Genomic DNA, 26017 nt, shown 5'->3' on the forward strand with positions numbered 1-26017 from the left:
TGCACTGTTTATGGAATCTCTCATTAAAAGGATCTCTTGATAAATCGCTTGACAAACATTCATTAATTAAGTCTCTGAGCGCACTTGGCTGACAAGCATTAGTCTTCATTTTGCAGGAGAGGGAAATTGAGGCATGAAGCTCAGCGAGCCCCCAGCAGCCAGGGCAGGGCTGGGTCCTGGCCAGCCACTCTGTGCCACCAGACAGATGGATTACACTGCTCCCTCCGTGCCCAGCTTGGTTTGGATCCAAAGATAGGAGCGACATACTGTTCTCAGAAGACTTCAAAGCTCTTTTTCCCCTCACTGCTGCCCAGTGCCTCCCAGGGCTGCAGGGCAGACGGGGCTGTGCAGGTCTGGCTCCTCCATGGGCATCTCGTGCCCCAGGGGCTCCTGGACACCTCCTTCATCTCACAGGCACCTCCCCACCCACAGCCTGCCCGGGGTTATGAATGGAGAAACCCTGGCTGCTGCCCAGGCTCCACTTTTCGATGGAGGTTTTCCTCCCTGGAGCCTCTGACCCATCAAAGCAAGAAGAGAACAGCTCCTTTAACACATCCATTTCACTCTCACTGCTGCAGTGGCCTTGTGTTCAAACACTGGGGACTCAGCAGGTCACCTGGGCTGCAGCTGCAAGGCTACTGTGGTACAAACCTCTCCTGCTTTCCCTGGCATTCAGCAGCTCTGGAGCAAGGACTGGTGCAAGGAAGCTCGACTGCCTCCGGCCAGAGCCACGAGGGAAGCCCACAGCTGCAGGGAGCCAGCAGTGAGGACCCAACACTCAAGTCCAGCAAATACCAACTATCCTACCCCACACATTGAAAATATGATCACAGCAGGCAGGAAAAGGTCCTTGCAGTGACTTAGGGGTGTCTGTCCCTCTCACCTCCTCAGCCCCACAACTCATCTGACTATCAGCCCTCTGCCTCAGGCTCCTACCTGGAGACAGAGGGACAGATCTGGCTTTCACCTATGCTTCCCCTGGCTTTCCTGGTACTTGCCCTTCAGAAAAAGGAAGGGCTGGCTGGCAGATTCCTGTGAGAAAGGAGCTGCATGAGAGAGCAAACAGACCTTTATTATTTGTTTATTGATTTATTCTCCAGGAGGATGTAACACCCGGCCCTCGGCAGCAAATGCCCTTGTAACTCCGTACTGCAGCGACAAGTTGGCCAAACAAACACTTTTCGGCGTCAGAAAACAAAGACTGTCAGCAGAGCGGATCAGGGCTTCTCCGCTCTTACTTTTAATTATTATTTCCTCACACAGAGGATTTAATCTCCTCTTCTGCTGGAAGCTCAAAGTGCCCCATTCAGCCTATTTCACAGCTGTGACTCCTGAGGTCACCCCGGGTCAGGACACCTCTCTCTGCAGCATAATAGCGCCCGGTCCCCGAAGTGGACATGCCTGCCGTGCATCTGCTGCTGCAGATGAGCCGGTGTCAGCAGGAGGAGCACGGCCACCACCGTGGCCCCACCGGGGAGGGGGCAAAGGCAAACGTTACCCAGAGAGCCCCAGACAAAAGACGCTGCTCCTCCGGCCCTTTGTGGAGCTCTCAAATGTGGTCAAAGGTCACATTTTACAGCTGTTCCAGCCTCAAATAAGCGTAACCCGCCTATCTTAATACTTAATTGCATTGCTAAGCTGCTGATAAACTAGGACGGCATAAAACAAACACGCAGGGCCAAACACATCCCCAGGGAAAGTTTGTGGGAACAGAGGGACTTGCACCGAACAATGGGCCGGGAACACGGGGAGTTGCACCAGACAATGAATCCACTTTACGTGTTTTAGAAGCCTGGTTGCCCTCAATAAAAGCTGCAGCATGGATGCTGCACGTTTGCTAGCTAATATCTCCCCAAAAAGGCCGCCAGTGTTGACAAAAGAAGGGCACGGCGCGAATGCCCACGGGAGAGGATGAGCGCGTGCCGCGCCATGCGTGTGCCCATCAGGAAACTGCGCTGAGCTAATCCCCTCCCCACAGAGCCACCAGGGCTCCAGCCCTGCAGAACACGGCCTTAAATCAACGCTCTTATCTCACAAAAGGAATTTAAGTGCAATGCTTTGAAAGTCACTTTCTCCCGGCCATATGGCATCCCCGAGCCTGGTCGTGTAGGAGCGGCGTTCATTTGCATGTGCAAGAGACAAATCTGGCTCTTGCATTGCGGGAGTGATAACAGGGCGAGGGGTAAAATTTAGCACTGTTTGGGTTTCCGCACAGTATCTTTGCCGAGGAGTATTTCTCTCACCTATCAAGCCAAGTGCCAAATGCTGAGGTAGCCCCAGGAGAGCTTGCCCATGATGGCAGGCCGTGCCATAAGCATGGTACAGGGCCAGGGTAAAAGAGAAAACGAGATAAAACCCATGATCTGAACCCAAAGCTGGCAATGTCTACACCCACATTAAAGCAAACAGGAACAGGCTGAAATTATAGGGATATAAACAGCACTGAACACAAACTTCAAGACAGCAAATTCACAGGCATTCGCACATTTAACTTCCTGATAGGGAGGTATTTTGAAAACTCATGTTGCTGAGCTGCTCCGTGATATGAAGGGGTGGGGGATCTTGGGCTTCAGCACAAGGAGGAGCCAACAAAGCTGCTAACGCTTCAACATAAGCCTCTCCAGCAGATCTCTGTGCCAGGCATTATGCAGGATGGCAAGATTTTTGTTTTGCCGAGGCAGTGCCATATGGGCAATCTGGTTTGCCTTATCAGCAAGCCAAGTGAGAGAAGAGAAATGTTCTTCCCCACCATTTGTTTAAATTTCCCTCTTTCCCCCAGATAAAGCTGCATACTTTTGTAAAAATATCTACAAATGTAATAACATAATGGGCTTGTCATCGGTTTCCACATTTGGCATTGAAAATCTGCAAAGCTTGGAAAGAAAGAGAATTCCTAATAGTTACTGCTGCTGAAGAGCCCAGCTAAAAACTAGGCCTGGATCCAGGTGATGGAGCACACAACCACCAAAACGCCTTTCCATGTCCAGCACCTACTCCTACACAACTGCAAATTGTTCCTTTCTTGGCCCCACTGAAATAATGCAAGAAGTTTATTTCATCACTTCTTGTTGATGGGCCTCATCTCCCCTCTTTGGGGTATTTGCGTGCCCCTAACATCCACTACTGCTGTGAACTGATTTTATTTTGCAGCTCAGTGCAGAGGACGCTGCAGACAGCCACAAGCCCTGGCAATTAATTTGGAGCCAGGCAAACCTCCTAGCATGGCAGAGTGGAACCATTCCCAGCACAACATTTTCCACCGTGTAGCACAGTTTGCCTGTTTCTTTGGCATTTCTGCCCGGTATCCATCTCAGTGAGATTATCCCTGGGAACACACAGAGCAGAGCAGCCTGGTTTTATGGCTCTGCCGAGCCCTCAGAGGAGGGCTGGGCGTATTTAGAGATCTGTGGCTGTGCCCCCAAGGGGCTGTGGAAGGAGGCAGTCTCTTAGCAACACCCAGTGCCTCTCACAGGTGACTGTCATTAACAGCAGGAGCGGAGCTGCGCCGTGCTGAGCACCCTCCACCGTGTCCTGGAGAACCAACATGTACAGGCACAAATGCTCCGTGGGCACTGGCAGGGGAGGGATGTGCAAGCCCTTGTCAGGATGACACAGACAGCATTGAAATACTGATTTGTTTAAAAGAAACGAGGATTTGATTGTATTAGAGGGAGAAGCACATCCCCTACAGTAAGGAGTCCTTTGTCAGTAATCTCTCTCTCCTCCAAGACTCTTAATACAAATCTTACTGGAAGGGAAGAAGTCCCACCCCACACTGAGACAATGCAGCTCTAAATTTTAACTTAAATCATCACAAGCCTGTAAAGCTGATCTTTATGACAATGTGTGTGGCCGAGCTACAGGCTCTGGCAAAACTGATGTCCTGCTATTCGCACGACACGGGTTCGCAACCCAAATCTCTCGCTGTAAGATAAGGAAAGCATTTCTCCAGATCACTTACCTTTATTTGCTGCAGGGGAGAACAGCTTCTCAGAGCCTACAGAAGCCTGAAAAAGGAAGAGAAAGAGCGGGTGAATAATCGTGGGGGAGAAATTGGGAAGGCTTGCTCACAAAAACACAGCTCATAAAACAAGTGGGTTATCTGGAGACCTGCAGTTGCGCATTGCACCTGGAGGGTGCAATGTTGTGCCATTAAAGAACGAGCATGCATCCTGAGGAGATGAAAGCCAAGCAAGAGGACTGTCCTGATCTCACCCAACTACATCCTCCTGTCTCGTTTGTTTAAGGCAGCCATGCAATGCACAGCTATTTTATCCATGATTCCTCGTATAAAAACAAAACCAGTGAAACTGCTATCAAGCTGAAGGAAAAAAAAAAAAAAAGAAACCGAACCAAAACACATTTCAAAGGCTCTCTCACTGAAAATAAGCTCAATTCTTGCTGAACATGCAAAATGTAATTTGTGTATTGGAAACACAAGTTGCAACTGAACACATCTGTATGAAGGAGGGTGTTGTTCAATATTATGCCAAATGATAGGTACATGCTGCTATGCACTTAGTTGAGTATGAAACAAAACGACTTCCTCTTGGAAGAAGCCTGTATCCTTGCAGACTGGGTTGCACTATGCTGTCTGAACTTCACAGCAGTGTATTTGTGCTCCTCACAGCTCTGGGAAACAGTTAAAGAAATCCAATTAACCTAAACCTTGTAAACAGCTTCATGACAATCAGGGTCACTGGGTTACAGACAAGATGATAACGACAGACAGGGAAAAAAGTCCATTCATCGTAACTAAAGCTTTTATGAGTTAATTTGATGGCTTCCTTTCCTCCCCCCACTGATATCAAGCAGTCAACCGATTTCAGCATAAGCTTTTCCTCCTCGCTATCTGATAAAATAGCAAGCAGCCTCTCCAGAATCAAAGCTGGTCTGGGAGCAGGAGCACGATCAACATTACTACCATCTACAAGAAAGTACCATCAACGTGTAGGCACTGACTGCTGCATGAATAAAATGGGTGAAGTACAAAGCTGACAAGCAAAAGATACTGAGAGTGAAAAAAGCCTTTTTCCCCTGGCTCTGCTTTAAAAACAATTAATTAATTCAACACATGGCTGAAGTAAGTTGATTTTAGTTTTGATTTTATTGATTTTTATTCTAAGGTGCCTTGGGAGATTTGCATGATAAAGAGCACTACAAATTGTATCACATTGCTATATATTTTAAATGACGACTCAGAAGGAAAAAAACAAATAGTAAAATGCAAGAAGTTCTGCATGAGATATAGTAAGAAGCAAGAGTGATCCATTAATGTTACTTCTAAGAAAAGTGGCACTGCAAGCACTGAATGTCTTACTTAATGCAAATGTATAAAAAAGAGAGGGAAAACAACATGAAAAATAGGTTGAGGCTGAGACACATAAGAAAAAAATTCTGAATTATGTCCACGACAAAGCTGCACGTGTAGCTGTGGCATGTATGATCATTACACAGCTCAGCAAAAAGATCCTAAAATCTTAGGGAAAATCAGTTACCTGCACGATCCCTTCACTGCATGGATTAAAAAGAGGAAGAACCAGGATTAAACAACGTTTTGCCTAGGCTGGTTTGCAAAGAAAGTGTAACAGAGTCACAGAGCAGCAACAACAGTGGTGCATAAAATGTTTGACAGCCAACTCTGAATTTACAACCCATTGTTAGGAGATTTTTCACTTACAATCAACACCAAGTCACCACGGACGCAGAACACATCTGCAGGCTCTGGGAGCTCACCCGTGCTAGCAGCTCACACAAAGCCAGGGCTACTCTCAAAGCACTCCACGAGCCCTGGGACACGTGGCAGGTGGATAAATAAGATACCCCCATTTTACAGGCCATGAAACTTCGGCGTGGCTTGCACTAAAGCCCCGGCAGTAAATCGGCTGCTGAGCCACAAATCCTAAGTGCCGGGTCCAGATGCTGGGGTGTGCAGCCCTCCAGAGGAGCCTGCTTGGGAAGAACCCTTCCTGGGGAGCCAGCCACGGCCAGAGGCAGCCACCCCAGCTGGGAGAAGCTTTGTGCTTCCCCTGGTCTGGAGAGTCTGGGCTCACGGCCACCACTCTGTGTCGGCCACCAGCTCACTGCCGCCCGTGCCCCTCGGTACCGCGGGCTCGGCGCTCAGCCGGGAGCCAAAGATCTCAGAGCTACAGGTCCAGACTGTATAAAAACAACGTTTAAGGCAGTCAAGCCAGAAAATTCACTTTAAAGACCGAGTAAAGCAGTCGGATTACTGCTCAGTCTTCTGCTATCAGCATGTGCCGCCGCCTTCCACAATCAGAGTCAACATTTACAGAGCAGCGTTTTCAACATCGCAGCTTCAGTTCACAGACACAAACCTTCACACCTAGAGTTTACAGTAACTTTTGCTCTCACTTCTGGTGATTTCTAGCTCCAGATCTGAGCAGTTTTTGGCACGAGCACCATTCTGAAACAGTGAACGCCTGTGCTATAGGATATTCTGCGAGCTGCTGCAAAGGCAGGAGGGAAGCTGGGGGAGGAAGAGCCTGAATACATCATTCAGCCCTATCAGTCACCCTTTAAAGAAAGCGTACAATAAAACCTATGTGTCTGAGGGAGCCCACTAATGAGGGAAAAAATCCAGCAAACCGACACATCTGCTAAAACAAGTCCCCTCCCAAATAATTTGCATATGTTTAACAAGGGTTTTAAAAATAATATTAATAAAGTGGAAATCTTCCCTTGTGAACAAAACCAGGCATTTGGAGTCTTTTATGCTGAGTTCAAGCCATCACAGGAAATCACATGTTCTTTGATTGCAAAATGAAACTAAAAATTTCCTTTTTTCCCCCTCCTGTCGCCTCCTGCCTGTCTCCATCTGAAGGACCATTTCACAAACCCCTCAAGTTCCTTTTTGCTGCTGCACAAGGCAGCGAGACCTGCCCAGCCTGAAGCTCACAGACACGAGACACCTCCACCCTTCCCAGTTCACTGGCTGCTCATCTCCTTTGCCCCGGAGCACAGCCCCCAGCCACAGAACCCACCACGGGCTTGTGCTCGTAAAAATGCTGCTTGCACAGTCCCACCCTGTCCCCAGTAACATCTGTGGCACTTGAGGCATATCTGACATCTGTCCCCAGAGCAGCAGTTCCTGAGGTAATCCCATGTTGCTGAAATCCCCAAGACTCAGCACCCTTTAGATGACACCAAGCCTTCCAGCTCCCCTTTGTGGCCTATTCAATGAAGTTACCTATCCTTTGTCACCTTTTGATTTTCTTTCTTTTCTGCTCTAGACCTAAATGGGAAAATGCCTCCACCCAGTTCTGTGACAGCTTGAAACCAGGCTGAATGCACTGCAGAGGAAAATAACATTTCTGCCCTTTTCTGCTTTGTGGAGAGCAAGCAGAGGAGTGGTGCTGCAGTCCCTCCCCCTTCCTCCCCTTGAACCCAGCACATATAAACACTGATTCAATTTTCAGCACTAAAAGCTCAGCAAAGGCAGCTTTTTCCTCAAATGTGAGGTGGTAACCACAAAGGATGTAGCACACCCTCTCCAGTGAAGGTGAGCAGTGAGGCATAATGAAGTCCATGCCTCATCCATCCTGGTTCCCACCAACCCAAGGCAGCTGAAAGGTGCGAGAGCTCTTGCAGATTAATAATTGAATAGTTACATATAACAGAACAACATCATCTGACAAAGACAGCATTATAAATTATGTGGGGCCTCACAGCAATTACTTCTTTTTGTCCCCTTTATCTGTAGCCTATAAATGGCTAACAGGGACTAGAACTGCTCCTTATCACCAACAACAGAGGCTCTGTGGACCATCATGCCATCTCCTGGAGCACCAAATGCCAGATCCAAGCCTGAAACTCCAGGAGCCTGATAGCAAGACACTGGGAAACTGCTAATAAGCAGTTGTGGTTCACAAGGAACAAGCAAAGGAGTGTTAGGGACCTGGTATGTATGTCATGCACAGGGCAAAAGCCAAGCATTCCCTCCAAGTGAGTCCAGTACAGTAGGCAGAAGAAGGAGACACTAAAATCCAGTTTAAATTTTAGATCTGGATGGCTGCCTATCTACTAGACAGCCAAGAGCCAGCCTCAAGAGAGACTGTTTGCACAATTACTGAACTTAGCAAGCACTAAAAAGCTCACAAGAAAACCCTTCTCTGGGAGATTTCCAAACTAGAAGTGCTGGATACGCTCCAAGAAAGTTTTAGCATAAAGCATGGACAATACCTGAAAATTTTGGATCGATTTTCATTCTTTCCTTTGATCTGTATCCCTCGCTTTTACCAACCACTCCAATGCCACTTGATCGCTTGTCCAGCAGAGAATTTCAGCACGTCAGTACTGCTTCACTACTCTGCAGTTCACCCTGCAAGTCATTCATACCAGAACCCTCATCCAGTAATATGAGAACAATAACTAAAACAGGAAGGTATTGTTTGGGTTGTGATTCTTCTGTAGGAAATGGAAATTGATACATATGGAAAGGTGCAAGAGAAGCCTAGAAATAGCACACATGCACACAAAAACCCAAAGTAAAAAGTCCCCCTTAAGACCTACAAAGTACTCTACACATTTCAGGATATAGAAGCAGCCCATGGGTAACACTGCCTGCATTGTGAGGGGATGTTTCAAGGTAGCCTACAGTCTTTCCAAAACCTGCATTAGTTTTGGAGAGAAGCTCAGTCAGGAAGACAAAAGAAAAGTTAGACCTGCAATTCAGTAATTTTTGTGAACCTACTAGGAATATCCAGCTTTGTGGTACACAGCTGGCTGGGACACAGCACAGCCCAGCTGTGTGAGGGATTAAGCAAGAGGGAGCAGGACTTCTACAAATCCACACTGTGATTATCTTCCCACAGAATTTAGAGACTGGGCTTTCAAGAGGGCTCAGCACTCAGCAGCCGTCTTTGGGGCATCAGCCTGACTGGAGCTACTGGGTATAGAGCATTTCCAAAAACCCATTTAGAAACCTGAATGATGAAAAATCTGGTTACACCTGATAGTTGGGATCATTTATGAAATTCTGTCTGTTGACCTCCAGTGCAAATAAGGACTAATAATAAGTAAAGCAAGAGTATTCCCAAAGCAAGAGTCTCCACCTTTCCAGCAATCCTAAAGACACACTTGTACCTTCAGTTACACCATAACACATCACAGTGAAACACACAGCACAAACACCCCAAACCAGCAATTACTTATTGATATGGCAATGCCTTAAATGCCACAGATACCTCTAGTTCAATTATGATTCAAGGCCATCTCTGAGAGGTAGTGATGGTCTTCTGTATCTTTCATGAGTTTACTCTGTAGAAAGCTCACCAGAAACAAAATGTTTCTTGGATTGTACTTCCATACAGCAACACACGTCTTTAGGTTCCCACCTACATCCATTTAGCACAGACATATTCAGTAGTGCTCTGCTCCTGGAAGGGACTGTCACCGTGCACTCGCCTCTTTGTCACTTTTTCTTCCAAGCATGCTCATTTCTCTCGGCAGTTTATATAACCATGACTGTTTTTTCCAACAGCCCCTTTGAGAAGGTAGCACAGGTCTGGGAACACAGATTAAATGAGGCCATAGAGAGCCTAGAAGCAGAGCTCACTGGTCCTAACTCACCCCTGAATTACACTGACTTTACTCAATGGCAAGTGGAACAGGAGGCACTGAAGGAAACGCTGCATGGAGCCTGACTCAGCGCAGGGCAGTGAGGAACCCAGCTCATTGCTCCTCCACAAGTTCGACATCTTGTTTTGGTCCTCTTTGGCAAGACAGTGGTAAGCTTAAATTGACAATGCTTTGAACCCTGAGCGTGTTCCTCATCATTTTACAACCATTGTGGGACTGTACAAACCAGTTTCAATCGAGCAGCAGCAGCAGTAATTCCTAAACATGCTGCTGTGGGGTGTTATTGCACAGATGTGCCTCTTCCCTGACAAAGGGTGACTGAATCCTGACACAGAGGGACATCTGACCTACAGCATGTCTGCCATCAGAGCCTCGGGGCACAGGCCTGCTAACTCCTCTTCCCTCTCCCCTCAAAGCATCCTCCCCAGCCCCTGGGGAACGGCTGGAGCCCAGAGTTCTCCCCTTCCCATCCCCTCCATTAGCGATGCTTTATGATTCATCTTCCTCTGAGCAGTTGCTGTCTCCCAAAGGAAAAGATCAAACTCCCTCTCCTTCCCAGCTCAGCTCCAATAAATAAATAAATAGATACATGTACTGAAAAAAAAATTAGTGAAGGAGGAGAAGGGAGGAAGCTGGGGAGTTCCTGGACCTCACCTCGTCAGACAGCTGCAGAAGGTTCCTCAGTTGTTTCCAGAGACACCAAGAAGGAAAGAAAATTTCCAGCTGTCCCTCATTAAAACCAGCCAAAATACTTGCTTAATGTTAGTGTGCCTGTGTGTCCTAATTTAAATTAGGGTGCACTTGGTCTTTATCTCATGGTCTTCCTCCTGCAAACCTCAGCTCCCCAACCACTACCAAATCTACCTTTGCTTTACACTCTTGCTATTTTCCACTTTAACCAGCACTGATTTCCCCATAACACATGCTCATATGCTCTTGGGTCTATGAATGGCATCCAGAGGACAGTCCTTTCCCTGTGCCACTGGGTGAGGCTGCAGCTCTCAGTGTAAGCTGGAGGCAGTGATGTGTCTGTGTTCAAGGCAACTGATACACACCACAGCCAGGGAAACACAGTTCTCCATCACACACTGAGAAAAGGGCTTTGTGTGGTCTGCTTTAAAACACCCCAAACACCAGAGCCCTCATGCCTTTCTCAGAGAGCTGACTCCTTCCCAAAACAGACTTCAGCCTACACTTCCACATTCAAATTTTTTTCATTACCCAGACACTCACTTAGGCAAGCAGAGATTTGATTTATCTTTTGCTACAAATGTAAGGGAAAACCTACCTTCAGGTAGGAAAGGTTGGGAATGCTGTGTAACACACTGCTCCAGCAGTTTGTATTATTGTCATTACAGCTTGATCCTATCTAGTCAGCCCATCTATTTGGCGGGGATATGGCTTTTTATTTGCACTAAATCAGGGGGAACGGCGAGTGCTCTTTGCAGAACTATCTAAAACTTCTTATAATTCAAAGGCTGCACTGTGGGAAGAGCGATGGGGGAGAGCAGGGACTGTGCTGAGAATGACAGGTGGCAGACTGTTGTTTGGTACCTACCAAATTACTCTGCTGCTCCCAGGGCTGCCTTGGCATTTCATTATCCCAACTCTCTCCTGGAAGGATGCGGACATAAATTCACACCTCATGTCCTGGTTTCCGTCAAACTGAGTAAGAGTGCAAATGCTGGCACCAACTGGGAATGCCAAGCAGGGCTTGGCATGCTAGAACAAACTCTCAGCTGTGGTCTTTGCCAGCTACCTGCATTTATCATTGTAATGGCCTGCCAGACAGGACTTGGCAAGCGACGGAGGAGGGCGGGAGGAGGAGGGCCAGGCTCTGCACTGCCAAGCAATTCATTCCTGTAGCTCCTGCCATCACTGTACCAGCAGGGCAACCTTCATTTTATTTTATCTTTTAACCAATTATGTGTCACCCAAATCCCACCTGCAGCTTTCTCCAACACAAATGGCTATAAATCACAGTTCAGAGACCAAGAGGGTTTTGCAAGACATTTGATTTCATAAAAAGGTCACTGTCTGTCTGAGGATTGCTGCAGTTCAAAAATGAACTGAATAACAACCTGCATTGGCAGACAGGGAAGGAACTGCTTCCATCGTCTGTTGCATGTTGTCAGATAATGTTAGAACAATTAGGGAGGCCAACAATGGCAGGATCATTAGGATTCAGCTGAACCAAAGCACTGATAAAAATTCAGTGAAATATCTCCTCCTTTCAATTTTTGAAGAAAACATAATCAAATCAATAAAAAAGGGAAAATTGCATGAGCACACCAGAAACATTCAACATAACCTCCTCGAGCAGACAAATAGAATACATGCCTGTCATCACTGCAGCCTTCTCCAATCTGCCTGGGTATTCCAGAGCTTAACCCCCAGCTTTGCTATTTCTCAGAGCACTCAGCATGGTCTGCTCTCTCAGGAAAATGCTGTATTCTTGTTTTAAATCCATACACTGGATACATAGTGAACTCTGTATAGACTTTTATGTGAACCATACACACAGAGCAAACATTTAAGGGTGCTCAGAAATCGTCTGACACTAATGCTGTTCTGGACACCCTCAGTGTCCATCCCTTTCTTGCAGGTGACATGTCATACCAGGCAGCCCTGACAAACCAGCATCACATTCTCTGAAAAGCATCAGGTTAACTGCAGTGAGTACATGGCATTGTCCTCCTAGCCCAGACCATGGCACGTGACACACGGACATCCCTCTGTGACACACGGACATCCCTCTGACACAATTTCCCACTGTGGATGCAATCCTGACGTGGCCCTTTCCTGGGCCTGGGGGGTCAGGGAGCTTATCAGGAAAGCAGCTCTTGTCTGCTGCCATTGAAACTTGCTGTCTTACCCACAGCAACCTCAAAGGAGTGCCTCTGCAGAAGGCTCTTTTGTTGTTGTTGTTTCTAATTCACTGCTCCAAAATATTTCTTGGCTGCATCCCAGGGCTGAAGCCTTATCTGCCCATCCCCCCGGCAGACACACAGCAGCTGCAGAGGCTTATCACAGTTGCCTGTCCACTGAGTTTACAAATTAACACCCTATCGAGGCTGCACGAGGGCTGATTAATCAGAGAGAGGCAGTCTGAGGGCCTTTATCACCGTAAGCGGCTGCTGGGAGAGAAGTCACAAATCTCTCAGGAGGCCGGAGATGCCTTACAAATGAAAGAGCAGGAGGCCAGAGAGGAGGAGGGCCCAGTGGTAGGGGAAGCAGATATTTTAGAGATAGTGGTGGTGGAGGTAATGGAGCAGTGGGAAGGGGGGAGCTGCAGGCAAGTGCCAGTACATTATGACAGCTAAAAAAAAAAAAGATAATTAACAGCCTATACCTCATGATTCTAGCTTTCCCTCCCCGGGCTATAATTTAGCCTATTGCTCCTTTGCTCCAGAGGACAATAAACATTTATTATGTTAAACACATAACTGTGCTGCACAAAAGCACCGTTCTTTCCCAGGTCCACTCCTTGCACAGCTGTGCAACCCAGGAGGATGGGGCTGCTCAAGTGGGCTCCCCTTTCATGCAGAAGATCACTCAGCTTGGACACAAAGCACATCCCTGGCTTCACCCACAGCTGCAGCGTGCTGGATGTGTTCACAGTGAGTGTGAAGGCAAATCCCACGAGACTCAGAGCTCTTGGATGGGGCCACTGGCCCACCAGCAGCTGACAGCAGCGTCAGGATGTGCCCGGGCACGGGAGCACTGGCAGGCAGGAGCAGCTCCTGCAGAGATTGTGTGATTCAGGCAGGCTTCACCACCTAAGAAGTATCTCCTCTTTTTAATTCAGCAACCTTGCTAAGAGGTTCACTGGGAAATTTTCATTCCCACCAGAATTATGTGTAGGAGAGATTCCTGTTACAAGATGAATATTACAGTCATGTGAGCCATAGCAGAGCAGTGCCCTGCCCCCTCCGAGCACCTCGGCTGCTGTACGAGCACAGAGATTTAGGAGATTTGCCTCTGCTGGTGGGCTGTGCTTCAGGGATTGCTCTCCTCTGCTTCACTGCCAGTACCCCCTGCAGCCCTCCAGCTTTATTTTGCAGGACAATGCAAAATAATTATATAAGAACCAAGGGGACTCACACTAAAAAGATTTAAAATCTAATGCAACTTTAAAGGAAACCAATTTGGACATCTGTCTACATTTGTCAACATTAATTTCTAAATTAAAATTTTCAAGTTTAATCTTCGAGACCAAGGCACACAGCTGGATTTTTCCTTTGAAGTGTAAAATGTGTGGAAGCTGAGATTCCCATGCAGCAACACGACTCCGGAAGGTAAAATTTTAATAAAAATGTCAGCAACATGAAGACATTCATAAGCATACAGTGCAATCACCTCTTCTCCAGCACTTTCTGTTATCACACCAGTAAAGAATTAAACAAATACCCTCTGGATAAAAGTGTCATTCACTGCAGCTTTGCCACCAACAGTGCTGGGTGTGTGCATGATTTTGGGAAATGGCCATTCCCATTTTGCCCATGGAAACTGCAGAAATAGAGGGCTGCCACCTCCTAACTCAACATCTTCAGGCTAGCTCTTTTCAGACAGCACAGGAAAGCAAAATCAAACAGAAATGAATGATCATCTGCCTTCTCCTCCTCTCTTGATCCAATGAGGAAACTATTTCCCAAACCACCTGGATTATTGGTCTACGAACCCTTGCAGATGCCCAGTTTTAACACCATCCATTAGGTTAATTAGAACTGGGCAAGTAGATGCTGAGTATGAGTCCAGGAAAGGAACGACAGCTTTTTTATTTGAGAACTCCCTGCCAGGTTCTGTGAAGCAGACAGCTGCCCAAGGTCTCCTCGTGGCTCTCCTTCGCCAACAGACACCAGATTAATTTGAGCTGGACTGGACCCCCACTCATTATGCTCAGCAGACCCTGGGTAATCAGATGGAGAAGCTACAGGACTACAACACCTCCTGTCACCCCCATCACGTAACAGCAACTCTATCCATGAAGGAAGCATCAAACATTCATTAGGTAAACAATACCAATGCGGTAATCCCAAAACATGGTGAAATTCTAGCAGCTGTCTCTCTGGTCTTTATTAGATTGACTCTTTTAACCTCATTATCCAGTCTGCCCATCAACCCTTCTCCCTCTGTCTCAGGTCTTGTGTTTCTACATTTTAGGGGAAAAAAGTCCCAGTTGGACTGGCTGTTCCCACAGCTCTGTTCCCGCTGCTGGACACCCTCACCTACCACAGAAGGCACACCACAGGGCCACGTATTTAAAGACCCAAAAGAAGGGATTAGGAACACCTTAGAAAAGGACAGCATATAAATTTCCCTACAAATGGAGGCTTCAGAGGAAAAAAATATGGAAGGAAGCCTGTGGTTCACATCTGCAGAGCATCTGGCTTCCTATCCCTCACTCATTCAAGGGCAGTGAAGTGCACTCACCTACTTTCTACAGGAAAGGGTCACCAAGCTTTTCTCCTGTGCAAGTCAAGAAAGAAGCTCTCATTGTTGTACCTTGATTAAATATGGCATTAACTGACCTCATCTTCTGTATAAGAAGGTGGTGAATGGGGCAGTCCCCCATTTGCAGCCAACATATAATCTGTCTTCTCCAATTAGATACGCTTTGCAACAAGTGTGGTGGATCCATTTATTTCCATACTGCAATAATGCAGATAAATCCAACTTTGGCTCCAGTCCCACTGCTTTCAAAGCTGGGGCTCTGCATTTCCAATTGCTGCCCTTTCTTTTTTTTTTTTTTTCCCTTTTTCTCCCCCTTTCTGCTGCAAAATGTCACCAATTTACTTTAGCCTGGGGGCCCATTTCGAATTTTACCACCAATATACGAGAAATGCATTTTTCAAGCTGTTACCACTTAACTGTACTGATATCAGCCACTCAGGGGACACAATATTGTTTACACATCCTGCTCTATGGAATAAGCACGGATGCCAAAACTCTGCCTGGGTTGTGAAGGAGACGTTTACTCTCTGTTTTATGAGATTTCCTCGATTTGTGGCTGCCTCAATGGTCGTAAAAACAGCTGTAAATCAAAAGAGCACCACAAAATTGCAATAACAACTGTCGAACTCGGCTCTAAAAAGCATAACTCCCAGCACCAGAAGGTGGAAGGCTTTTCTCTGATTTAATACCAGGTGTGGGGGAGCCTGATGGAGCCTGTGTGCAGCCCTGTGTCTGCCCCCAGCCACCCCCACGAGCTCACCCAAACCCCTCTATTTTGGCTGCCCCCCTATCGCTCACCCCTCCTCTGCCCCACGGAGTTCCTTCCGGCCCCTTTCCTCCTCTTCTCTGGAAAACAGAAGTCTCTTTCAAATGCCTGGAGAACGCTTATACAAATACCTGCTGCATGCACAGCCCTGTTTAAAGCACTAAAACAGACAGAAAGGGAGCACGATGGCTTTAGCAGGTGACCTCAGCCTGTCACCTCGCTGCTGGCCTGCCCCCGAGAGCCCGAATTCCTGCACAGCATCCCAGCCCAGTTTTTAGGGAGTGGAGTGAAGGAGGAGAGGGCTGATGAGACATGAGTTATTAACGAGCTTCTTCTGGGAGCTGATTCGAGCTAAAATGGTTCCAGAACAGGCAGCTCCATTCGAGCCTCCAGCCAGGACTGGCCAAGCAGCAGATGCATGAATTCAAAGGTTTCTGTTACTCTGTGCCACTGGCTACAGTCCAAACCAAAGAGAGAGTTTCACCCGTGGGTAAAACAGCCTTCCTGGATTTTTCCATGCCCCATTCCAGTTGCTTTCACAAACAATCTTCTCATCCTTGTCTCCAAGAATCCTAAAAGACTCTCAGTTCCTGCATCTTGCCACCCCCCGCCATCTAAGACTAACTTGGCCAACAACAGACTCCCTTCAGCACCTCCCAGCTCTGAGAAACCAGCTGTGGCACCAACAGCCACACTGTAAACCCTGGGCCAACAGAGCTACCCAGGCTCTTTGTGCCCTCTGTCCAAAGCACAAAAAGCTTCCCTGGCCTCACCAGCCAGGCCTTCACTCTCTTTTTAAAACTTCCTCTTAAATCAAACTTCTTTCATGGCATTTAAACAACCCAACTTTCCCCATTACAGAAAGAGGTCTGTATGTGAGTAAGCCAAAGTATGTGAAGAAATGATGAGAGAAAGTCCATGGGAAGTAAGTTTAGCCAGTGCTCATCTCAGTTTTTATCGTCTGCAGCAGACTAAAATACACTCGAATTCCAGTGTGTTACTGTATCTCTGTCTGCCTGTGTGTTTTTTCAGATGCACATCCTAATTATGCTCTTCCAGCAAATGCCCTGTGGAGCAGCGTAGTAGAAGAGAAACCCTCTTTACAGTCACCACCATGCTGTGATCCATTCTGGACAGGAACTCCCCCCTGCATTTAGAGGACAATTTAATTTCCATGGCCCACTTGATGCAAAGGCAAAAGGATCTATATTCTTTTGTCTGAGCCCCACAAAGTGTCAGCCCTTCTTTCCCCATTCTTCTAGTAGATGTGTACTTTCACATTCTTGAGAAAATTCCCCATAGATGGGAACAGTCATTCACTTCCAATACATTATGCCTCCCTGCTATAATCTTTTCCTTCTTGTACAATGCCTCCTGACTTCCCTTTGACTCTTTTCTTTGCAATTTTTCCTTTATGAACACAATCAGAGAGACAAAACAAAAAAATGCCCCAAACCTAAATGGACAAAAAATGTCATTCAGAGCCTTTGCCAATGATGTTACTGGCAATTCCAGTTGAGAAACCATCTGTGCAGACATGAACCGATCTGACATAGGGAACAGCTAGTTTTATTTCAAAAAGCTGTGTGTTCCTAATGTTCTGGGTACAAGGACTCTACAGGCCAGCTGAAGCTAACAGGGTGAATATGTGATCAGCTACACCCAAGCAGCTCTTCCAAATTTATTTCTTTTGTATTACAGTGAGTATTTGGGTGGGGTTGCAAAAACTATTAAAGCAGTCAAATGCATACCATGCCAACTGCTGACCACAAAAACAGGCCATTTCCTCACGCACAAACTATAAGAAACATCTCCAGTAACTGGCCTGTATCAGGAACCAGCTATTTCCAACAAAAACATGGCTCTGCTCCACTTGGAGTCTGGTGGTTCTCAAGAAGGATGGAAGGCTGTAAGTGTAGATGCATGACTCGTACTGGGAAGGTGGTGTAGCAGGACATGCCATCTAACAGCAGCTGCTTTGATGAGGCATAATTGCAGGGCAATTACTAGGTTAATTTTCCATATATACCAGTACAATTTCACCCATAAAGTTTCATTTGCCCGCGGCGAGCGATAGATGTCTGTCTGTTTTGTGTTCTAAAACTCTCCACTGTGTTTGCTCACGGAGCTGGGAATGTGCACAGCACCACTGGTCAGGCTTTGCTCTTCTCCCTTCATGGTGATGTCTGAGGGGCAAATGTCTTTTCAGTCACTGACTAATGCTCGCCCTGCTCAGCCGCCAGCTGGAGAGCTTCCAGCACACTCACAGACGTGGCTTGCCTTGCTGATGCCACAAGCACGGCCATGGCTCTGGGCTCAAAAGCTGTCCAGTTGGAGGAGGAACATCAGTGCTGTGTGTTCAGCCATCTCTTTGCATGGGAGATGCTTTTGGAAGGAACAGGAGAGCAAGCTGTGCTCGACCCTTCCCTGGCTGACCATCTGCTCCTTGGCCAAGGCACCCACAGCTCCCTTCAGCTGTCAGGTCATTTACCCCCAGACATCTGCACCTCCAGGAGCTGAGTGCTGGGCTCCTGTGCCCTGGTCCTGCCTCATCTCCCTTTGGACTCTCTGTGGCTGAAGCCACTGCCCTTTCCCTGCCTCTCTTCCCAAGTCCCACAACCACTAACAGCTCATTTTACCAGAGTTTATTTCTAAACTGGAAGCACAAACGGAGCATTGTAAGAAACCTTTGTGATTTTAGCCCAGACATGACTGTGCTTGCTTAGTAAGGAGATGAAAAGCTTACAGTGAAGAAAGAGGCAGAATAATCCTGCATGTTAATACACAGTGACTAACACTTTCCTGGTGACAATCTCCTTGTAGTCTCTGCAGAGGGATGTGTGTAATGATCCTCCAGAGACACTATCTTGAAAATGCACAAAAGGCTCCCATCAGACCTCAGCATCTCCCGATTAACTTAGCAAGAGCAGTGGAAGGGACATCAATTTTCTAGAAAGTGCATTCAGAAAAGCACTTGATCAAATGCTTAGCTCCATGTATGTGCTTAATCTCACTGTAGCTGAAGCACTGTCCTAAACCAAAGCTTTGTTTATTCCTCCTGTGAAAGATAAAATGGTGGAAAGACCTCCAAAAAACAAAAATGTAGACCTGAACAGTCAACAGCTTAGAAAATTTCTGAATTTTTGTGGCTTTCAGCTTATCTGTAAAACAATTTGGAAGTGCTGACTCTGGCAAATTGGAGGAGGAAATAAATAGAAAATAAAGAAAAATAGCCAGAATGGATGAGGGTATGTTAACATAAACAAAGCCTAGGTTTGTGCAAAGCAAATATCTCTGTTGTTGAGTATAACCTTCCTGGGATTTCACTGTTTTTTTCCCTTTGCTCAAACAATACCAGATACACCTCGACGAATCTGGCATGCTGCAGCCAATCCATCAGCTTCTCTACATTGAGCAGACTGCAGAAAATGGAATTTTGCTTTCCCACTTGCCACCCATTTGTCTCACTGCTGCTGCTCCCCACGAACACGGTTGCAAGCCCTTGCCCTGTGCCCTGGCTGGTGCAGGCTCCTGGACGGGGAGCAGATGGCTGATGGAGCTGGGATGCTGCTGCCGGCGCACTCAGCGCTTCCCATCAGAGCCGGGTGCCTCCTGCCTAGCCCTGCAAGAGCACAAAGCAAACCCTGCAGCAGCGCTACGCCCACTCAGCCAAAGCCACTTTTTAAGCTCATTTAAAATATCTGTTTGACTAGGTACTTCTCAGAATAGGCACCTTTATGCACAAGTTAAATGAGAATAGCAAAAAATAATCTAAGGCACCTAAATAGTTTGGATTTTTAATTTCCCCCCCAAACATGGCTGTTGCAACTTCATCATTTTGGACAGCACAATTTTGTGCAAGACCATAAGCTCAATTCTACCCGATGAAGCTCCCCTCTGGCACAACCAAGGAAATGTTTGGTTTTCTACATCCAGCCCAAAGCTTTCAGGTCCCAAGACTTGCTGCTGTATGCAAGTAATGCAAGAAGTCAATCCCTATGCTTCTACCTTAATCTCCAGACATGTAATTCCAGAGCCCCAAGTCCTCCTCCTGCAACAGAGAGCAGCCTGAAGCATGTTCTGAGCTGGGTACTCACAAAGAACCACTGTGGGTTTTGTTGTCTTTATTATGAATACTTCAGGGCAATGACCACCTTTAATTTGCGCCTTCCAGAACATCAAACATGATATTAAAACCTCAGAAATAGTTGTGCTTGTGCATGATATCCTGAAGGCTTTTTTTCTCTAAACCACTTCCAGCATGTACAGACAAAAGAAATAATGTCATCCTGCTTCCAACACTCCCAGCCATCAGAGGCAACATTAACCATAACTTTGCTTCTGTTCCTCATGAGCGTTTCAGTGCATTACAAATAAGCACCTTATTCAAAGCTCTCTCCCCAATTTATTTCACTCCAAAAAAGGAGACAGATGGTAGAAGACAGAGGGTTTTACAGTAAGAGGGGTTGGATTTTTTTTTCCTCTTCATTTGTTCCCTGTGCTGTTTCTCATCCTTGGGGACCTGGAGTTTCTTTTGATAGCACTGTGCTGCCTAATAAACACGCATACAAGCACAGTCACAAGTATACATCTATCATCAAAGAGCCCTTCTTGTCTCCACTCCCCACAAAGTTGATTAATGATTACGTGTTTAACACATACATTATACATGGGAGGGGGAGACGAAGAGGGTAAATCCAAGCCCCTGTATACATTTACATATATTTACATACTCACATATAAAAAGCAGAGGAAAGCAAAAGAGGGCTATTCCCATTGGGACAAAAATCCATTTTGGTAAACAAACCTCCTAGCTCCCATTTTTCAAAATACAAAGGCAAAGGAAAGGCTTTACCTGGTCTAAGGGAGAAACTGAAGCTTGAGCAAGCAGCCTTGTTTGGTTCCTGCAGTTGAATCCCAACATGGAACTGATAACTGTGTTATCAGCAGTTGCATTACTTATGGTTTGTAAATGGGATCTAACAGCTGCAACCCAGTTTGAGAGAAAGGAAAGGGGTTTAAGTTTTAAACTATTAATTCATACAGTGAAAATCCAGTTCCTCTAGCAATAGATTAGGTAATTAATTCAATGAAACGGCACCTTTATGTACAAAGAAAAAACAGTCTGTCCTGGCAGAGCAGTCAATATCTAGAGATACTGGGAGCATTAATGGACTCAACACGGGGTGACCACAGATCAGCCACAAAGCCAGGCCTGACCCTCAAACACAGATGAAGAAGAGACATGGAAGGGTACAACACAGCAAACTTCTTTCTGCATCCTTCCAGGCCGAGCCAATCCCTGGACCTGGATAGCTGCCCTTGTAAAATAAAGCTGCCTGAAGGCTGCTTTAATCATGCTGACTGCCAGTGGTCTCAAGCAATTGTTCCAGCAGCTGGGGGAGCAGTGCCATGGTAAAGGACTCCCCTGACAAAGTCCCTTCTGGCAGCTGGGACAAAGCTGGCACTGAAGCTGCTATTGTGGCTCTCTGCTCCCCAAAGTGTCCCTGTGCAGAGTTAATCTCCCAGCCACCCGCTCTGCTGGCTTTCAGACATCTTTGCAAGGTTCAGATTTAAATGGGGCTCTCGTGGCACACCAGTGGCATTAACCTCTGCTGAACTGATCCATCCCAGCTTTCTGCTCCCCCAGCTGCAGCCACAGTGTAAGTGCTGGGGAAGACAAGGCGAGAGCAGCGGCCACTGACAATGTTTCTAAAACATATTTGACTAGTATCCATCCTAAAGAGTGGGAGGGATAAACTGAGGGATCAACTGGAAAAGAAAAGAAAACCTTCCATACACAAGGCTGGTCACAGTCCTAAGGCTGTGGCAGCTGGCCAGACAGAAAACACAACTACTTAGAAGGCACAAATAAGGAACCCTTTTTTTTTTTAAACTTCTTTTTTACTCTGTAACCTTTTGACTCTGAATCATGACCACTGACTCTATGACTTTACACTTTCTATTACAGTAAGGCTCAGGGCTGGCACTTACAGAGTCAGTTTCTTTCACCTGCTCATCCCTTACTCCAAATATAAACATTTTCTTTAGCTGTACAAGAGCGGAAGAGATTTGTCTTCAGTTTTTCAAACAGAAAAATTCACAACTCTTCTGGAAGTCCCAGCTAAGACACTCCATTGAAATTCAGGTAATTGCCAGCATTCATTGCCTCATCTGTATCCCTTCCTTTGCTCCCTGATCTCTCCAAGTCCTTGCAGACCAGGGTCTTTCAATACACTTCACCACACCACAAACTGAAGTGGATGCAGAGAATTGCCACAAACACATCCTAACACAAATCTGCAGCAACCACTGTAAAATATTCAGTTCTTTTGTGCTGAATTGAAGAGTCCAGGGTGGAACTGGAGTCATAAAGCATGGCAGCAAATCCTTCTGGTGTGCAAGGTCACCAAGCATGAACGTCAGCTATAGGGCCAGGGCTTGCATCAGGCACATGTGTTTTTAAGGGCCCATTTTATCACTGTCTCATAAACCTAAATATACTTCTTTTGCATTACTACTGCAGCATTTTGTGGTGGATATGTCACATCTACCGGGGCTGCAGCCAGGAGATCTAACCTTTATAACAGGGAAGTAATTAATGAAGAAATACAGCTCTATCAAAGCACTCTTTGTTCACCTCCACTAGTACAAACATACACCTGATCTCATCCAGTGCTTATCTGTTTCCCAAAACCATTTTCACACAATGGAAAGAAAAGCATGGTAAAACATAAAAAATACTAAGCTATCCTTTCCCAGAGGGAGTGAGCCATATCTGGCTTGTCTGAGTTCATATCCAGGTGGCCTCTGAACCAAAGCCAGACTTCTGAGATGACAGGTAAGAATTTAGACACTTTTGATTCTGAGACAGGGAAATGATCACATTAAAGGTGTCTCAAGCAAAATACCAGGTTCCTTCTGCCCCTCCTTGGCAGGTGGAAATCAGAGTGCTGCGTTCCAAAAGCAGCAGCCATGACCATGGGTTATGGCATCAAACATGAGTTAAGTGACCTATGGCTGAACACACTGCCTGCTTCATTATCTTGCCTATGCAAAGGGTTTGAAAAGCACTATAATCAAATTCACTTTTATCTTCCTTGCTTCTAGATTTCAAGTTCTTTTACTTCAAACCGACACTCACTCTGGAGGCTGTTCAACAATACATGGCTGAAGCCTCAAGACTCTCTGCTGTCTCCAGAGGCAAACCTCTTGCACAACTCTGGCAGCAGAAAAATGACTCAACTTGTAGACTCTGGGGACTTTGGGGTTGAAGAAACGACAAACCATGCATGAAAACACAGTGATCGCTCTTTGCACCTTTTAAAGCAGGGAGATATCACAGAACAAAACTGAGAGGCCAACAAGAGCCTCACTGAAGAGTGTGCAGGGCAAGGAAAGGACCACAGCTACCAAACAGGTACCAGCACTGCTGCACCTGGCCTGAAAACAGGGTCACACCTCCAGCCCAAACAAAATGACATTTTAAAATCAACGATACAGATTAAGGCACAGATGTCATGAAAATACGAGGCATGACTCCAAGATCTCCAAACACTGTTTGAAACAAAGATTTTGCTCTCTAGAGTAACTTTAGGGAGCTCTGTTGTACCATCTTGCTAAAACATAAAAACCATATAAAGCTGCAGGTGGGATAAGTGCCACATTCATCCTGCTGTTGGGTAGGTAGCCAGGAATGATGCCCCACAGCTAAGACATGTTTCAAGAGGCAGCAGTGAAAAGCAGGGCACTAGCAAGCAAAAGGGGTACATCAAGTTGATGCAGAGGAAAAAAATGGGTTTATCAGATTCAGGGTTTGGGATTATTTCACATTGTGCACAGAGGGAGGCTTGTGAGTTCACATCAAACACAAGGAAGTGATCCTTCCATGGTTTGGGATCTCCCCTTGGAGGGAGCGATGTGGGTGAGCCCAAGGTGACCAAGAGAAGTGTGTTCAACCCTTCCCCGGTGCCTGAGCCCAGCTTTGCAGGGAATGCCAGCAAAGGCATGGGAACAATGTGGTGTGCTGCCAGCGTGGCTGCACCTCTGCTCTCTTTAGCCATGAGAACCCCAGAGACTGCACAGGGACCTTCCTCACTACACAGAGACAAACGGAACGCACGAAAACACTGGCAGAGAAAAAAAACAACTGCCTCATGAGACAGCAGTTCCCCTGCTGTTAGTGCCTTGGGTGGGCAGTGAATCCAGTGCTCTGCACCAGAATGAAATGAAGCCAAGCCCGTAAGAAACACGGAGCATACAACGGAGCACTGCTGCTGAGATATCCAAGAGACCGAGCAAGGTTTAAAGCTCACAGATTAGAGCACAGTACAACAGTCAGCAAGGTACTCCAGTGCAGAAGTGACTCCAACCTTGACATTTTGACTTTGAAATTCCTGTTCAAATATGAGTTTCTCTACAGCTACAGAAGCAATGAAAAATGTCATAGCCATGTCTCAAAAAACCTCTAATCTGCAGCACAGAATCCTTTTTTCCCCACCATGTTTGTACAGAACCTAGTGTGGTGAAATCCTGGTCTGCCACTCAGGCCTTCAGGTACAACTAGAATGCAGAGAGTAATAAAAACACCCACCCTTGAAACAACAATCTGAAAAAAACATTGCCCTTGGTACTGCAGATACCCCTGTAATAATCTCCACCATAATCTGAAAATGTTACCATTGCACCAGGAAGTGCTGGAAATATTTAGTGCTACTGTTATCAACCTGGGTTTAGTTTCATTAGCAGCCCCGAGATGTGGCAATGAAGAACTCATTCAATTCTCTGTCTCTGCCAGTGGTACCCTTCATGGGCTCATGGAAAGCACACATAAACCCGTTATCTCTGACAGGAGTGGACACATGTGTGCATGTCCCAGATTTGCAAATTGCATTGCAGCGAATGCAGCCCTTCATGTCACTCAACTGCATGGCTTAGAATTTTACATTTTAATTTTTTTGATGTCTGGGGAGATTAAAATGAGAACTGGCAGCATGTGCAAGGGATACTGCACTTTGAATGCCTTATCTATAGCGATTCAGGCTTCCCGGAGCTCCAGATGAAGCAGGTTTTTCACGATGGAAGAAACCACATTACATCGCTCCCTAGGAAGTGAAACAAAACAATAAAGGACGGTTAATCTCTTCTCTAATTCTGCTCTGTGGGACAACTCCTTCAGCAAGCAGCGCCTGGCTGTATCTACCTGGGAGGGGGTCATTTCACTTCGGCTTCCTCTTCTGCTTCCCTCTGTCCCTGGGAGCGCTCTGTCTCCCCGCTGCATCTTTCAATGGCTTTATCAGAGCTTGCACCAACTCAAGCGTGAGAAGTAGCTCTGGGCCCAGCAGGGAGAGGTGGGGGAGTGTGTCTGTGTGTGCCGCGGGGGGGTGGGGGGAGAGAGGGGAAGACGAGGGAGGAAATGTTATTCTGTCCTTTGTCTTTTCAACAATTTCTTTTTAATGCAACTTGCAGAGCAGCATATAATTAGGGGTCTTGCAGAGCAGGCTTAAACTCAGGAGTAACCCTTCTAACGACCTCGGGAAGGGATAATCAGGTGCGCGGCTGCGGGGCGCAGCACGGCTCCCCACCCGCCGCGCCGCTCGGCCTCGTAATTAGAAGCCTCCACACTCCGCTGCATAAAGGCAGATTGCAAGGACAGCGTGAAGCCCTTGTTTGAAGCTGGGGGCACAAAGATTGCAGTGCCTCTGATGGATGGAGACAAAGACTCCGGTACTGGAACGCTTCCAGCAGCCTCCGAACGCTCGCTGCGTTTCTGATGGACATTTTCAGGATTTCTTAGAGCGGCGAGGTTTATTCTCCCGCTCCCCGCCGACCCCCCCCTCGCCTCAGAATTCCTCCACAGCTCCCTAAGCCAGGGATGTGGATGTGCCACTGCGTCTGCACATGTCTCCAGAGATGCTTCCGTGGTTGTGTTATGAGAAAAATGCATTGCCCCCTTTCCTCCATCTATTTTTGTTAGTTCTCATTCCTGAGACTCTTTAAGAATGCTCAGAACATGGGGCTCCATCCAATCCCCCCCAAAAAAATTCCCAAGCTGGAATGGTGTTTTAGCCAAGTTCACACTGATTTGAAACTGTGGTAGCAAGTACTATGTTTAAGTTGTAGCTGATGTTAGCGTAATTCCCCTCAACACTCTAGCATGAATAAAAAAAAAAAAACCCTTCTTAAAATCACTTTTCT

At 46.6% G+C, this 26017-nt stretch overlaps 1 protein-coding gene across 7 annotated transcripts in view; it reads right to left on the bottom strand.

Moving 5' to 3' along the window:
• FBRSL1 (fibrosin like 1) overlaps positions 1 to 26017 on the bottom strand; it is a 499458-nt gene that overhangs the window by 51173 nt on the left and 422268 nt on the right. For all 7 annotated transcript variants that reach the window (XM_084216905.1, XM_084216907.1, XM_084216904.1 and 4 more), the window contains one exon: positions 3962 to 4007. In XM_084216905.1, coding sequence (XP_084073031.1) covers positions 3962 to 4007 — 46 coding nt within the window. The remainder of the gene's footprint in view (positions 1 to 3961; positions 4008 to 26017) is intronic.

Source organism: Fringilla coelebs (assembly GCF_963513975.1).
Source record: "Fringilla coelebs genome assembly, chromosome: 17".
NCBI lineage: Eukaryota > Metazoa > Chordata > Aves > Passeriformes > Fringillidae > Fringilla > Fringilla coelebs.